General features: G+C 53.1%; 1 protein-coding gene across 3 annotated transcripts in view; it reads left to right on the top strand.

The window, feature by feature from the left end:
• The window catches only part of PARVB (parvin, beta), a 185,726-nt gene that overhangs the window by 147,566 nt on the left and 23,242 nt on the right, over positions 1-14,918 (top strand). For all 3 annotated transcript variants that reach the window (XM_011934778.1, XM_011934780.1, XM_011934779.1), the window contains 4 exons: positions 340-480; positions 1,742-1,857; positions 5,311-5,369; positions 9,052-9,071. In XM_011934778.1, coding sequence (XP_011790168.1) covers positions 340-480; positions 1,742-1,857; positions 5,311-5,369; positions 9,052-9,071 — 336 coding nt within the window. The remainder of the gene's footprint in view (positions 1-339; positions 481-1,741; positions 1,858-5,310; positions 5,370-9,051; positions 9,072-14,918) is intronic.

Raw genomic sequence — 14,918 nt, 5'->3', positions numbered from 1 at the left:
TCTGTCTTTCTGAGGCAGGGTCTCACTCAGGTTGCCCAGACTTGGGTGCAATGGTGTGATCTTGGCTCACTGCAACCTCCACCTCCCGGGCTCAAGCACTTCTCCTGCCTCAGCCTCCTGAGTAGCTGGGATTACAGGCATGTACCACCATGCCTGGCTAATTTTTGTGTTTTTAGTAGAGACGGGATTTCACCATATTGGCCAGGCTGGTCTCAAACTCCTGGCCTGAAGTGATTCACCCACCTCGGCCTCTCAAAGTGCTGGGATTACAGGCATGAGCCACCATGCCTGGCCCTTCCAGCTTTTTCTGACCCTCTCCTCTTGTCCTTCTCATTGCAGAAAAACTGGCAGGATGCAAGCTGAATGTGGCTGAGGTGACACAGTCCGAAATAGGGCAGAAACAGAAGCTGCAGACGGTGTTGGAAGCAGTACATGACCTGCTGCGGCCCCGCGGCTGGGTGCTCCGGTGGAGCGTGGACTGTGAGTTCCACACTGCGGTGGGAGGGAGTGTCTGGAGGGAGCCCGTCCTCTCGACATTCGTCATCCACATGTGTCATCCACATTCATCATCATCCCATCTGGCCTTGCATCTTAGAATTGGGTTCATCTCCCTGCGCTGTAAGAGGTAGAGCATTGCAGGGGAGAAGAACAGGAGAAGGGTTAGGGGGCTCCTAGAAAAGGGACCTGGTCAGGCCACGATTCTCCATCCTCCCCATGCTGCAGCGGAGAGAGGCAATGTTTACGGATGGGTGGCTCCGAGGGATTTCGAGAGAGAAGCAGCCTTGGGGGGATTTTTGTTGGGACTCAACCCCAAATACCGGTGGCAGCAACACCTAGTGGGCTGTTTGCCTGTGACCCTGGCATTAGGAGATGTGACATCATGGTATTTTCAGCCAAGACATGAACCCAGAAGGTGAAAGACTAAACCAGGAGAAAGTTCTGCTTGGTGCTGCCCACTCCTTCCCCACGTCCTTCCCCTTGAAGCAGGGCCGTCAGGGTGTGGCTTCAGGGCTCTCCGTGCTGGGCCAGAGGTCTCTGTGTTTTGGTGAGCTGGGCTCTCAGCAGTGGGCAGGAGACCCTGGAGCCTGGCCCTGCACCTGGTTTCTTGGCATCGAGACCTTGGGCAGACCCAGGCTGTCTCGTGGGTTGCTGGGTCCGTGGGTGGGGAATCGGGTGCCTTGTAAACTGTAAAACCCTGCAGAGGAGAAGTGGTGAGGATGACCAAACCTGAGTCTGCATGCTGAGGAGGAGAGAGGACAGACTCAGGCAAGGCAGGGGCTCATGGCTAATGTCCCCAGAGCAGCCTCTGCCCTTGGCAGCCTACTCTTGTTGGGATGGTTCATTGCATAGAGGGAGCCCTTTTTTAGTGCCAGAGATCATAACGCACGTCCTTGTGATGGTTAAGTGGCCGTGACCTGCTTTCCACGATCTTTTCCCTTCTGTGCTCATTTTGCTATCCTGTTCCTTCCCCTCATCACTGCCCAATTTATTGCTTTTAAAACCATTGTGCTTCTAAAAGTGTCTGCACAAGTCACCTTAGGCCAACAGGAGAGGAGACATTGAAACCAAGAAATGACTTCACCAGGTTGCTCATCAGCTCTCTTTATTTGTCCACACTTTGCTCCGTCCTTGCCTTGCTGGGGTCTCATTTAGATGCTGTGTCTCTGTTGCCTTCTGCACGTGGGCTCGGGTTCCTGTATCACCCAATCTAAAGTGTCTCCTTTCCTCCTCCCTCCCGCAGCAATTCATGGGAAGAACCTGGTAGCCATCCTCCACCTGCTGGTCTCTCTGGCCATGCACTTCAGGGCCCCCATCCGCCTTCCCGAGCATGTAACGGTGCAGGTGGTGGTTGTGCGGGTGAGTATAACCGAGCGGTCGGCCTGCCCGTAACTCCGCCAGAGAGGCAATGTCTTCTTCCTCCTGCAGTTTTCCTGCCCTCCCCCTCCTTTTTTCCCCCCAGGAGGCTACCTTCTATTTTTCCCTTTTGACAAAATGTGTGTCTCACCCTGGCTCCGAGATAAATGATTGGAACGGGAACAATGGCATTGATTTGATGAGAGGCAGAAGCAGAGGCATGAGGGTGTTGGGGTTTAATTTTCCACATTTTTGAAAAGAACATTCATTTCTCTCCAAAGCCAACTGGTTGGAATTCAATCCCCTTGAATGTGCTTATTACTCATTGGAGGAGGTTGGCCCCGCGGGATGAAACAGACACCCAAATTAAAGCCGCTTTGCATTCGCCGTGGATTATTCATCATGCCCCGTCATCTCTTTTTTTGGGTTCATTTCTCTTGATTCACTTGGAGAAATGGAACCAGAACCCAGGTCCTTCTAACAGAGGGTGAAGTAGAGTTACCTTTCTCTTGCTGTTTCCCTTACATTTATTTTTTATTTTATTTTATGTTTTGAGAAAGGGTTTCACTCTGTTGCCCAGGCTGGAGTACCGTGGTGCAGTCACGGTTCACTGCAGCCTCAGCCTCTTGGGTTCAAGCAGTCCTCCCACCTCAGCCTCTCAGGTAGCTAGGACTACAGGCACATGCCACCATGCCTGACTAATTTTAGATTTTTGTAGAGACAGGGACTCACTATGTTGCCCAGGCTGGTCTCAAAGTCCTGGGCTCAAGCGATCCTCCCATCTCAGCCTCCCAAAGTGCTGTGATTATAGGTGGGAGCAGCCGTGCCTGGCTTGTTTCCCTTACATTTAAGTGGACAGTCGCTGCCTAGGGTTTGTGTGTGCAGTTTCCCTCAGTAAACGTGCACTGAACGCCTACTATTCTCTAAGCACTCAGCATGGGCTGCCGAGCCACTAAAGGAGGAACACACGCCTGGGGTCTGCGGTGACGACCACTGCTGCCAGAATTAAGGTCACGCTCGGAACCTTGGATGCCTGCGTGTTTATTTTACTAGAGACATCCGGCTCCACTTTCCTCTGGTTTTTAAACTTCTTGGTCCTGTGGTCTCTGTGGTCCAGGAGGACCTGGCTGCCACTGTGTTTTCTGAACCCATTCTGACCCCTCTGTTACCCTAGCTCAGTCTTGACTGGACGGGAATGCGCCTCTCTGGCATCAGGCGAGGGCCACCTGCCATGTCTCCATGTTTCCTTCCTAAGGAGGATGTTTGTGGCTGGTGGTGGTGACTTGGGACCTGGGGGGCCATTCCTATGGCCCCTTGTCTTGGCCACTGGTTCACAGGCAGCCAGCCTGAAAAGGCTTCCCTAGGACACATGGGGATATGGTTCCTGAGCCCACCTACGTCAGCTCGGGGCCCCAGAAGCCTCGTGCAGGCTCAGAAACCGGAGTATTTCCTTTCAGGCTTGCACTTGAGTCCAAGATAATCTTTGGGGTTTGCAGAAAGTTTGAACCAGGCAAGCACTTGCTGGTGCTTCCTGCCATAACGGGTTAGAGAAGTGTTGTTTGGACCATGACCAAAGCAGAATGAAATGGGAGCAGGGGGTCCTGTGAACTGGGCGCCATTACTCCCCAGACCTTAGAGCCACCTTGTTTCTTCTCTGCAGCCCCCTGGCCTCTGAGCTTGCTCAGCGGACCCCTTATCTAACCCCAGATGGAGTGGCTGGTGTAAGGGATGTGGCATTTCCAGGCTGGAAGGAAGGAAGCGAAGGGCTTTATTTACTGCCTGGTCGCGTGGCTTTAGGCTGATCACTTGCTTTTGCTGAGCTGCAGTGTTTCCCCCATAAAACCGAGATTTTACTACAAACCTATAAAACATCCAACTTCATGTCTCCAATCCTAGACCTGGGCCCAGCATCCCGGTGGGTGTCTCAGGCACGTTTGGTCCATGACTAGGTGAACACAGTGTCTCTGGACCTTCCTTGGCAGGCACTCCTGAGAATCGGGATAAGCGTCGCCCACACTGTTGTTCAATAACAAGCACCAACCCTGAGTATTCCCTGGGGGTCACATGCAGGAAAGGGATGGAAGCTCAGATCTTGATGGTGTCCACTGTGGGCTGGCCCAGTGGGAAGTGAGTTCCCGGTCCCTTGAGGGGTTCAGTGGTGGTTGGATCAGCCACCCAGACTCCACCTGGAGCTCCTGTGACAGGTGGGCTGCCACCCCTACCGTCGCCACTGCCATGCCTCCCTCACCACCATCACTACTTTTTTTTTTTTTTTTTTGAGACAGAGTCTCGCTCTGTCACCCAAGCTGGAGTGCAATGGCACAATCTCCACTCACTGCAACCTCTGCCTCCTGGGTTCAAGCGATTCTCCTGCCTCAGCCTCCCGAGTAGCTGGGATTACAGGCGCGTGCCACCACGCCCAGCTAATTTTGTATTTTTAGTAGAGACGGGGTTTCAGCGTGTTGGCCAGGATGGTCTCGATCTCTTGACCTTGTGATCTGCCTGCCTTGGCCTCCCAAAGTGCTGGGATTACAGCCGTGAGCCACTGCGCCGGCCATCACTGCTTTTTGATACCTGCCACGCTCTGGGAAAAGTGTGACATATACTGTATCAGTTTCCTAGGGCAGCCGTAACAAAGTACCACAAACCAGGTGGCTTAACACAGCAGACATTTATTCTCTCGCAATTATGGAGGCCAGAAGTCTGAAATGAAGACGCTGTCAGGGTAGGATGTCCTCCTTCACATCTCCTTCTCTAGGGGATGGGTCTTCCCGCCTCCTGCAGCTTCTGGTGGTGCCCGTCAGTCCTTGGTGTTCTTGGCTTGTGGCCACATTTCTCTCTAGTCTCTGCCTCTGTCATCATATGGCCTCTTCGCTCTGTTTCTGTGTCTATTTCCTCTTCTAATAAGGATGTGAGCCATATTGGATTAAGATGGGACTCACCATAATCCATGATGACCTCGTCTGAGCTAGTATCTGCAAAGACCCTTATTTCCCAATGAGATCACATTCTGAAATTTGTGGTAGATACGAACGTTGGGGCACCCTCTTCAGTCCTGTGTACACACATGATTGCAGGGGACGTTCCCTGTTAATTATGTTCCTTCCAATTGCATGCCTCACCTCTCCTGGCTGCAAAGCATAGAGGATCCCTTTGGGGAATCCTGACCTGGGGTGTTTCTCATGAGACGCACACAAATGCCAACTCTCAGGGCCACATGGAGACCAGAGGGTGGGAGAAGGAGGGGGACACGTTGTGGCTGCTGAAAGGCACCCTGCCCAGGGTCCCCTGCTGTGCACTCACCCAGGCCTGGCAAGCATGTCCAATACCACCCCTTCTTCTCCTGTTGCTCTTTTCTAAGATGATCTCTGACACCACAGCTTCGTCTGCCCTGTCAGTGCGTCCTTCCTCATCTCTCCACTGCCTGATTTTGTATGTTTATTTTGGGGTTTTCAGAAGCGGGAAGGCCTGCTGCATTCCAGCCACATCTCAGAGGAGCTGACCACAACCACAGAGTAAGTGGACCCCTGCCTTGCCCTTCCACGCCCTGCTGCCCTGAGTGAGCGGGGCCCCAGGCTGCCACTTCAGCCAGGGACGCCGGCACACGTGGGGCTGCTTCCACTCCACGCCCCTTCACTATAGCGTGTGATTCTCATGCTGGTTCCCACCCCAGCTCTCCTCCCTCTGCACACTTTCTTCAGAGTTTTTAACATTAGAACTGAGTTACCTTCCACAGCCTTTGAATTTTTTCATTCCTTATCTTAAAAGGTGAGCTTTAAGAACATTGCAAGGTGGGGCAGGCAGAGAGAGTTCAGGATGATTATAAAGACCCATTGTCTCGGTTCATTTATCCATCTACATTAGCCCCATCAGAGGCAAGAGTTGCATGTTTAAACCAGAACTTTCCTTTGACAGACACTACTAAGCCATCTCTTATCTCCTAGAGAAAGCCAGAGGGCAGGTGTTCAGAAATCTAAAAGTCTTCAAATCTATTGAAAATAGCAAATCAAACAGTATCTGTGGTGTGTGGTTTTAAGGACTCCTTGTAATAACCTGCTAAGAATCTTTAGAATTCACTGCATTTGTGCCTCTTGACTAAACCTGTTTCAGATGAAAGAGAACATTTAAAAATTGATTGTCTCAGCTAATCTGTCAGCTAAGTTCACAGAGTGATTAATTACTGTGTTGTGAATTCGTGGATGGTATTTCAAAAATCGTAACTGACACAGGAAACCACTCGTGGCTTGCAAGCTGTGAGGGAAGATGATGGGACAGTGGAGTGCAGGCTGACGCATGTGCAGAGGCCCATGAAGAGGCCTCCAAGTCTGCCCCAGGCACGTGAAGGGAACAGGGAGAGCTGGAGGAGGGGAGGATGAGAATGTGGTTCTGTGCCCAGCACAGTAGGCCTTTGGCAGCAGCTCTGCCTATTCAGCAGTAGGAGAAGGGCTGCTCGTGAGGAACTGGGATTGGGCTGGTGTCTTAGTTGTTTATTGTTGTGTAACAAATCACCCCCAAGGCCAAGTGGCTTAAAACAACATCTCTTTCATTTGCTGCTCACAATTCTGTGGGTCAGCAATGTAGGCTGGGCTTAGCTGGGTGGTTGTTCAGCTAGTCTTGCCTGGGGTTGCTGATATGATGCAGACACCTGAAGGCTGGTTGGGGGCTGGGGAGGCCGAGATGGGCTCCCCCTACCTCTGGTGGTTGGTGTTGGCCTCCCCTGGGTCTCTTTCCTCCTCACAGAGCTGGGCATCTTCCCAGGGTGCCCTCAGAGTCCTGAGAGAGTGAGAATGCAGCTGCAGGCCCCTTGAGGCCTTGTCTTGGACATCCATACCTATATCCTCAATTCTGTGAGTCAAAGTGAGTCACGGGTCATCCTGGATCAAGCTGCAGGAAACAGACTCTGCCTCCTTGTGCAGGAATGGCCTATGCACATTGTTGGGTGGTGGGCATGCTGTGATAGGAGTCCCCCTCTAGGTGAGGGGGTCCCATATGAGGACAGCAAGGAGGAGCTGGGGCCCCTGCCATAAAACTAGAATGGTCCAGAGACAGAGAATGAGCAAGTGGGTGGGAGAATGGCCTCAGCTATTCACCAGTGGTAAGTGGCATCGAGGGTCTGTTGCATGCCAACCTCCCTGCTAGGTCAACAGAAACACTGAGAGGTGGGCTGAGTGCAGTTCCTCTCCTCCAGGGTGACCCATCCTGCTGATGAGAAAGGATGCATCCACAGACATGCACAGTCCAACACAGGGGCTTGTGGGAAGTGCCTTAGGGCCCTCAGAGAATTTCCAGGAAGAGGGGAGCACCCCAAAGTCAGGGCAGGGAAGATTCCAGTGGAAGCCACCTCAATCAGATACCAGATGGTCCTGAGCAGTGAGGAAGGGAGTTGGGATTTTCTAGCCTGAGTCAGTATCCCTCTGCCAGCCAGGGCCGGGATAGAGGAGAGGCTGGGTCACCTCTCCAGGCTGATGCTCCAGGTGGGTTCTCCTCAGGGCTGGTTATCCCATCCTGATCTCCTGTTCCTTCCCCTCCCCATGGCTGCAGAGGCTCTGATGGAACATTTGAATCATCGAATGTCTGCTGAAAACCAGCAGCCCAAAGATCCACTTTCAGTTTCCTAAGGCAGCATTGCCACCTCCCATCCAGTCTCAGTGTCCCCCTTTCTCTTTCAAGAGGTGGCTATGAGGTCACCCCTTCCAGGAAGCCTTCCTGTCTGCCAAGCAGGAGTGCTTGACTTCCTGTTAGTTCCCGTTGCCTCTGGACACATGTGACCAACATTGAAATATTGGCTTACCAGGTCTCTCACTCCCAGGCATCTTGAGGGCAGGGCCACATAGTGTTTATCTCCAGGGGATATTAATTACTGTAGCTGCACAGCCTGCACATAGTAGGTGCTCAAGTAAGTGCTTATTAAATAAGATGGAGCCAAAGGACTTGAGCCTAGAGGGATTTGGGGACAAAATAAAGACTTTTTTGCCTCTCAGGAAGGCAGTGTATGGAAATGATCTGTGCACTCACTCACTGGGAATCTTTGAGGAGAAGCTGCTCACCACTCCCGTCTCCCTCATTGCTTCCACTACTGCCTGCCTGAGATCAGGGCCCGGCCTTGTGGTTCCCCAGGATCCTTTAGTTCCAAAAGTCCTGCAAGTACATTGTGTTTACTCCTGGAAACATGAGTAACCTGCAACCTTGTGTGTTTGTTTGTTTGTTTATTTGAGACAGGGTCTTTCTCCATTGCTCAGGCTGGGGTGCAGTGGTGCGATCCCAGCTCAGTGCAGCCTTGACCTCCCAGGCTCTAGCGATCCTCTCACCTCAGCACCCGAATAGCTGGGACTACAGCGCATGCCATGACACCCAGCTAATTTATTTGTATTCTTCTTAGAGGAGGTTTTGCCACTTTGGCCAGGCTGGTCTCCAGTCTTGCATTTTTTTGTTGTTGTTTTGTTTGTTTGTTTTTTGAGACAGAGTTTCACTCTTGTTGCCCAGGCTGGAGTGCACTGGCGCAATCTCTGCTCACTGCAACCTCTACCTCCCGGGTTCAAGTGATTCTCCTGACTCAGCCTCCCAAGTAGCTGGGATTACAGGTGCCTGCCACCACGCCTGGCTAATTTTTGCGTTTTTAGCAGAGATGGGGTTTTGCCATTTTGGCCAGGCTGGTCTCGAACTCTTGACCTCAAGTGATCGACCCACTTCTGTCTCCCAAAATGCTGGGATTACAGGCGTGAGCCACTGTGCCTGGCCCAGCCTGTGTTTTGAGCATTCCATGGCTGCTGGAAGACTTGTTGTCTGCTGAAATCTTCGTGTTAACCACTGTCTGATTTAAGTACCTCCCCTCCAAACAACATTAACAGAGTGGTTAATGTGCGAATAGAGATGGTGATTTGCTGCTGATTTTGTACAAACGTTAATAATCCACACAAGCACCTCTCATTTATCATTAGAGTGGGCTGGAACGTAGCACAGTGTGACTTGCATTCTTATCAGTGGGCCTTTACCTGGGCAGCAAGGGCCCAGCTTTCTGGCTGGCTCTGTCTCTCATCCTCCATGTGCTGGTTGTGAAACTGTGTTCTGAGTGGCCTTTACCTGGGCAGCAAGGGCCCAGCTTTCTGGCTGGCTCTGTCTCTCATCCTCCATGTGCTGGTTGTGAAACTGTGTTCTGAGTGACCCATCTCATGGCTCTGTCTGTGTTCTTGTTTGCAGGATGATGATGGGCCGGTTCGGTAAGTAACTCTAGGGAAAGTGGGGAGACGGAGGTGTGTTAGGGCTGCCCCAGGAAGCTTCCAGAGAGTACGCATGGTCATCTGGGGGGAGTGGGAAACTGGGTGGGTCTTACTGCCCCCATAGTTCTGGAATCCTAGGGAAAGCTCACAGCCCTCTGCCACCTTTCCGTATAATGGGCTTGTGTCTCAGAGCTGAGAGTGGCTGGGTGGTGCTGGGAGGAGTGGGGTGGAAGGCTGGGTGACCAGCTAGGGGAGCGGGAGGGGCCTGGGATGTAACACTGGCCGAAACTGTCAGGGGCTGGTGCAAGAGTGGTTGAGGGTAAAAGGGAGGGAGGAGAGGCGGCCAGCACGGCGTCATTAGCTGGTTGGAAGAGAATGGCTCGGTTCTGTGGATGTCCTTCCATATGTGTTATTTCCTCCTGGAAACCACTGGTTTAGCAGACTTCCTTAGAGTCAGGCAGCTGGGGCTCAGTCCTGGCTGGTGGCCTGTGGCCTGCCCCTTCCTCTCTGCTCCTCCTCTGTGAAATGGGAGTATAAAAGGCTCTCCCCAGGCAGGAGCTGCTGTGAGGATTGGGTGAGATCACAGGTGAGTGCCCTGCTTGGCCAGGGGACAGCCCTTTATGTGGGGTAGTTTTATTAGTATTGGTTTTCAGTGGCTATTCCCAAAGAAAGAGGCAATTACTCTGTCTTCCCTCATTAAAGCCTGAGACCTCATCATCATCTCAGTGAGGGATGGTAATGTTTCAACCCTCAGAGCCAGGATACCCCGGCCCTCGACCTGGCCAGGCTCAGTGCTTTGGGAAGCATTTCAAAACAGAAACCTCTTGACCCCCAAATACCATGTTCTCCAGTGAGCAGGGAGGGGGGAACAGCTCTTAAAAGGAAAAATGGAAACCAAACAGAAGTTTCCCACCTGCCTCTCCAGCCTGCCAGCCCGGAGCTGATGTCAGGTGGGAGTGCCACCCCCTGAGTTCTATAGAATGAGGGCTGGGCCAGCTCGGTCATGGGGCTCTGTAACCTCAAAGTTATTATGGGGACCAGCTAGGATGCCATTGCTGCTTATCTGTTGTATTAGGATTCTCTAGAGGGACAGAACCAATAGGATAGATATATACAAAGGGGAGTTTACTAAAGGTATTAACTCACACGATCACAAGGTTCCACAATAGGCCTTCTGCAAGCTGAGGAGCGGGGAAGCCAGTCTGAGTCCCAAAGCTGAAGAACTTAGAGTTTGATGTTTGAGGGCAGGAAGCATCCAGCATGGGAGAAAGATGGAGGCTGGGAGGCTAAGCCAGTCTAGTCTTTTCACGTTCTTCTGCTTTTTATTCTGGCTGTGCTGGCAGCCGATTAGATGGTGCCCACCTAGATTAAGGGTGGGTCTGCCTTTCCCAGTCCACTGACTCAAATGTTAATCTCCTTTGGCAACACCCTCACAGACACACCCAGGGACCACACCTCGCATCTTTTAATCCAATCCAGCTGACGCTCAGTATTAACCATCACGCCTATGGAGAGGGAAAGTGGCTCAGATCCTGCGGGGCTCGAATTGAGAAGAGGCAGCCAGTGTGTGTCCCCTCGGCTTTCTTTGCTAAACCTTAAGCTATGCTGAGAACATTCACAGGCCTTCACTGTTTTTTGTTTGTTTATTTGTTTTTTGTTTTTTTTAAAAGGATAATTCCAGCTCTTTAAAAATGTCCCTAATATTAAAAAACAAATGCAGGAAGAGAAAGAGAGATGTCCTGTAGTCCTGTATATAGTTGCTGAGGGAGGCGAAACCACAGTGGGGTCACAGCTCATGGGGCCAGGATGAGGCATCTCCCCATCCTGCGTCTAGGTAGAGGTGCACTTTGGGGGCACAGTACCCCACTCTGTCACCTCCTCTCCACCCTTTCTTCCTGGAGGAGGCTCAGAACCCCTTTGGAATTGTAGAGGCCTAAAGATGAGGAGAGGGCAGGATGTGGTGGCTCACGCCTGTAATCTCAGCACTTTGGGAGGCCCAGGTGGATGGATCCTGAGGTCAGGAGATCGAGACCATCCTGGCTAACATGGTGAAACCCCATCTCTACTAAAAGTACAAAAAAATTAGCTGGGCATGGTGGCGGGCACCTCTAGTCCCAGCTACTGCGGAGGCTGAGGCAAGACAATCACTTGAACCCAGGAGGTGGAGGTCGCAGTGAGCCAAGATTACGCCACTACACTCCAGCCTGAGTGATAAAGCGAGACTCCATCTAAAAAAAAAGAAGAGACTGGGTCCCTCAAGCATTTTTGAGTCTTTTTGGTTTTTGTGGTGCTGTCACTTTTGTGCTTGGTTCAGGCCTCGTTGGAGGTTTAGGGGAAAGACAGTCTGGTCAGTTCAGTTGGGAGCACATGGGCCTCGGGCTGTGTGTAGCACCCTGTGGCCCGAGGGCCCAGAAGCCTGGTCCCAGAGCCCCTGCCGCCCCAGGAATGAGCTTTCGGGTCTGGTGTGCAGGGCAGTAGCTCCCTCCGTAAGAGCCAGGTGTCACGTGTGAAAAGTGGACCCAGCTGCCACTCCAGGGATGGGAGGACTGTGGAATCGCAAGACCAATTTGTACAAGAGGCCGATGGAGTTGTTCTCCTTACTTTGTAGGCTTTATGTGCTGTGCTTGAGAAAATGCAAACAGGCTATTAGTCAGTGACAGGCAATTAGTTCCGCCCCCGGCCTTGCTGCTTCTGCTGACGCAGATTCCGAAGTCTCCTGGTTACCCAGCCTGGCACCCTCAGGCACAGCAGGGCGTCTGGCCCGGCACCCGCTCCTGTGGGGGCAGCAGCACGCCTTGTCTTGGCTTCCCTGCTATGCCACTCACCTCCTTCAGCCCCTGAGAGCACCCCAGGGCGCTCTCTCCTCCAGCAACCTTCACCTGAATGCTCTCCCTCTAGATTACCCCATGGCTCACTCTTGCAGCTCTGCCAACTCTTGGTTCAAATGTCACTGATCAGGCAGGCCCTCTCTGACTCCACTGCCCCAAACTGGCCTCCACTGGCTCTCCTCCTCACCCCTGCCTTAGTTCTTTCTGTACTCATGTGATGCACCAAGCAGTGAGACTCTGCTCATGGGGAAGGCCTGGCTCCTCTTCCCTGCACCACTGTTTACACAACGAAGCCTACATGTGTCTAGCAGATACGGTGCCGGCAAACTTTCAGGGGCGCCCACAGCCCCTGCCTTTCTCCTTTCACGCATGGCTCCTTGACCGAGAGGTGCTTTGTGGGCTAGAGCTGACCTTTCCTCAGGGTGCCCCCGACCTCCTGACCAGAGCAGCCAGCCCTGGCCACAGTCTGCACACAGCTGGTGCCAGATGTTCTAGGAGCTTCTGGAAGACTGGGCTTTGCCAGGAGCGGTCTTCTGGGCCTCAGTTTCCCCATGAGCACCCTGAGCCAGGGAGGAATGGGGGCTCCGTTCTGCCCACTCTCCATCATTCCAGCGAGGGAGGTGGCTCCACAGGTCCGCGCTGCCTCCTGACAGCATCACTGTCCTGGCCGAGGTGGGTGAGGAGGCTTCTCCCCACAGAAACAAGTCCCAGGGGGAGCCGGGGAGGTTGCAGCCTGGTCTCCATGGCAACGGGTGAGCTGGTGCAGCTTCTCCGTGGACGGCCCTTCCCCCTCCTGGGTCTGCCCTGGACTGAAGGCCCTACCTGAGGCATGAGGGGAAAGAGGGGGGATGTTTCTTCCTCACCCTCTTCCCCCTCATTATATAACTCCTAGTAATCCCCCTTCAAGTCTTTCCCATTTCTGCCAACAGGGCTTGTTCCAAAAACTCTGGCTCCGTCCCATCACCCCTGGCTCCTGACTGTGCCCTCCACAACTCCCACATTGCAGGCTACAGCCCCTGTTAACCCCTGTCACAGGCTACCTGGCTCTTGAACCTGCGCTGGACTTTCTGGCATCTCTCCTTGTGCCTGCTGCTCCATCGGTGGAGCGCCTTTCCTCCTCCTCTTGCCCCAGCAAGCCTGGTTTGGACCCCAGGCTGCTTTGTGAAGCCTTCCTCAGGTCCCCCAGCCCTTGGTTCGTGGGTCCGAGACTCAGGTGCCTCCAGGGACCAGGTTGATCATGTAAAAGAGGAGAGTGGCTAGATTATACAATGGTAACATCAGCTGCCCCTTCACCCTGGGGTGGCAGTGGGGAGTGGTGGGGTCTGAGGCAAACTGGAGAGTCCACACCCCTATCCCCAGGGGCAGCTCATTGCTGCCAGGTGGGAGTGTAGTCTCACTGTTGCCACAGCCTCCAGTTTTTCAAGAGAAGCCAGAAGTTCAGAACTTTTGCACAAACCTTCCCATTTAAGAACTGTTGACTCTGGCCGGGCACCGTGGCTCACACCTGTAGTCCCAGCACTTTGGGAGGCTGAGGTGGGTGGATCACTTGTGGTCAGGAGTTCAAGACCAGCCTTACCAACATGACAAAACCCCGTCTCTACTAAAAACACAAAAATTTTTATGCATGCCTGTAGTCCCAGCTATTCAGGAGGTTGAGGCAAGAGAATTGCTTGAACCCGGGAGGCGGAGATTGCAGTGAGCCGAGATCGTGCCAGTGCACTCCAGCCTGGGTGACAGAGTGAGACTCTGTCTCAAAGAGCAAAAACCAAGACCAAAACAAACAAAACAAAGAAAAACTGTTGACTCAAATGAAAACATTACAGGGACCAAGCTGAGCATTCCTGCAGGTTGAACCTGGGCAGCCCTGGCATGCTCAGGTTGGTTGGCCCCGTCCGGATTCCTCTTTTCTGACACTAACAAGGTTGCACTACCATAGTTTACTCTCTCTCCTGGCCCTCCCCCAAGTCTGTGCCTCTTCCAAGAGCGGGGCCCTCCTTGTTTATCCCTGTGACGTCCCCAGAGCCTGCGGAAGCTCTGGGGGACAGGACAAGAGGGAGCTGTAAGGACTGAGGGCCAACCATGCTCCTGCCAGGCTCTGTGCTCCTGCCTCTACTCACTGCCCCACTTAGGTCCACACCAAGGGTGAGGCAGGGGCTGTCACAATGCCGCCTTTACAGAGGAAGAAATGGGGTTGGAGAGGGAAGGATTTGCCCAAAGGCATGGGGTGTGAAGTCGGGCAGCTAGAACAAAATAGGATCTATTTTCGTTCCCAAGGCCAAGCACATCACAGCAGTGCAGTATGCTTTCTCTGTCTCTCTCTCCCAGGTCAGGGTGGTCCCTGGGGAGGCCCCTGGGTACCCCTAGACAGGTGGGAGGAGCTTCCTACCCCACCCTCTTCCTGTCAAGTTGGGCTCCGCAGCTCCCAGGGCTGCTCCTTGGGTTGGGGCCCCAGCCTGGCTGGTAACAGAGGGTCCCTCCGCTGGACTCGAGCTTCTGAGCATGCTCTGCCCCCAGGAACCTGGAGGATGGAAGTTGGGGGCCCTAGATCCCTTCCAAATGCCCTGAGTTCTGTGCCCTGGGTCCCCAGTGCCCATTTTCAGAGCCCCCGGCCCCTCCCTGCCATGTGGACTGTGTGACGTGATGCCAGTCCCCCGGGTCCAGGGGTGCAGCAGCCGGCGGAGAGGCCTCTGCGGCACCGATGCCTCCCTAAGTGACTTGACTCTGCCAGCCCAGCGGTGGCCCAGCTAAATATACCCCGGCTGACGTCAAGCACTCTTCTGCTCCTGGGGTTTTTCTTAAGCTGCATTTATAGTTTGCGTATTGCTTTGTAAAGATTTCATTTTTTTTTTTTTTTGCTCCTTAGCAGACTGTCTTATTGAGTGTACTCTGACTTAGATGATTATGAAAATAATGCACAGCTGCTGCATTAGGAAGCTGGCATGTGTCCAGAGGCAGGGCCGTTTTGCTCAGTGTCGGTCTTTAGGTGAAGAAAACTTCCTGCCCCCCAACACGCACATGC

Source organism: Colobus angolensis, unplaced genomic scaffold (genome assembly GCF_000951035.1).
Source record: "Colobus angolensis palliatus isolate OR3802 unplaced genomic scaffold, Cang.pa_1.0 Scaffold138, whole genome shotgun sequence".
NCBI lineage: Eukaryota > Metazoa > Chordata > Mammalia > Primates > Cercopithecidae > Colobus > Colobus angolensis.
Note: the sequence above shows the minus strand (reverse complement) of the source record. Positions and strands in the feature narration are given on the sequence as shown.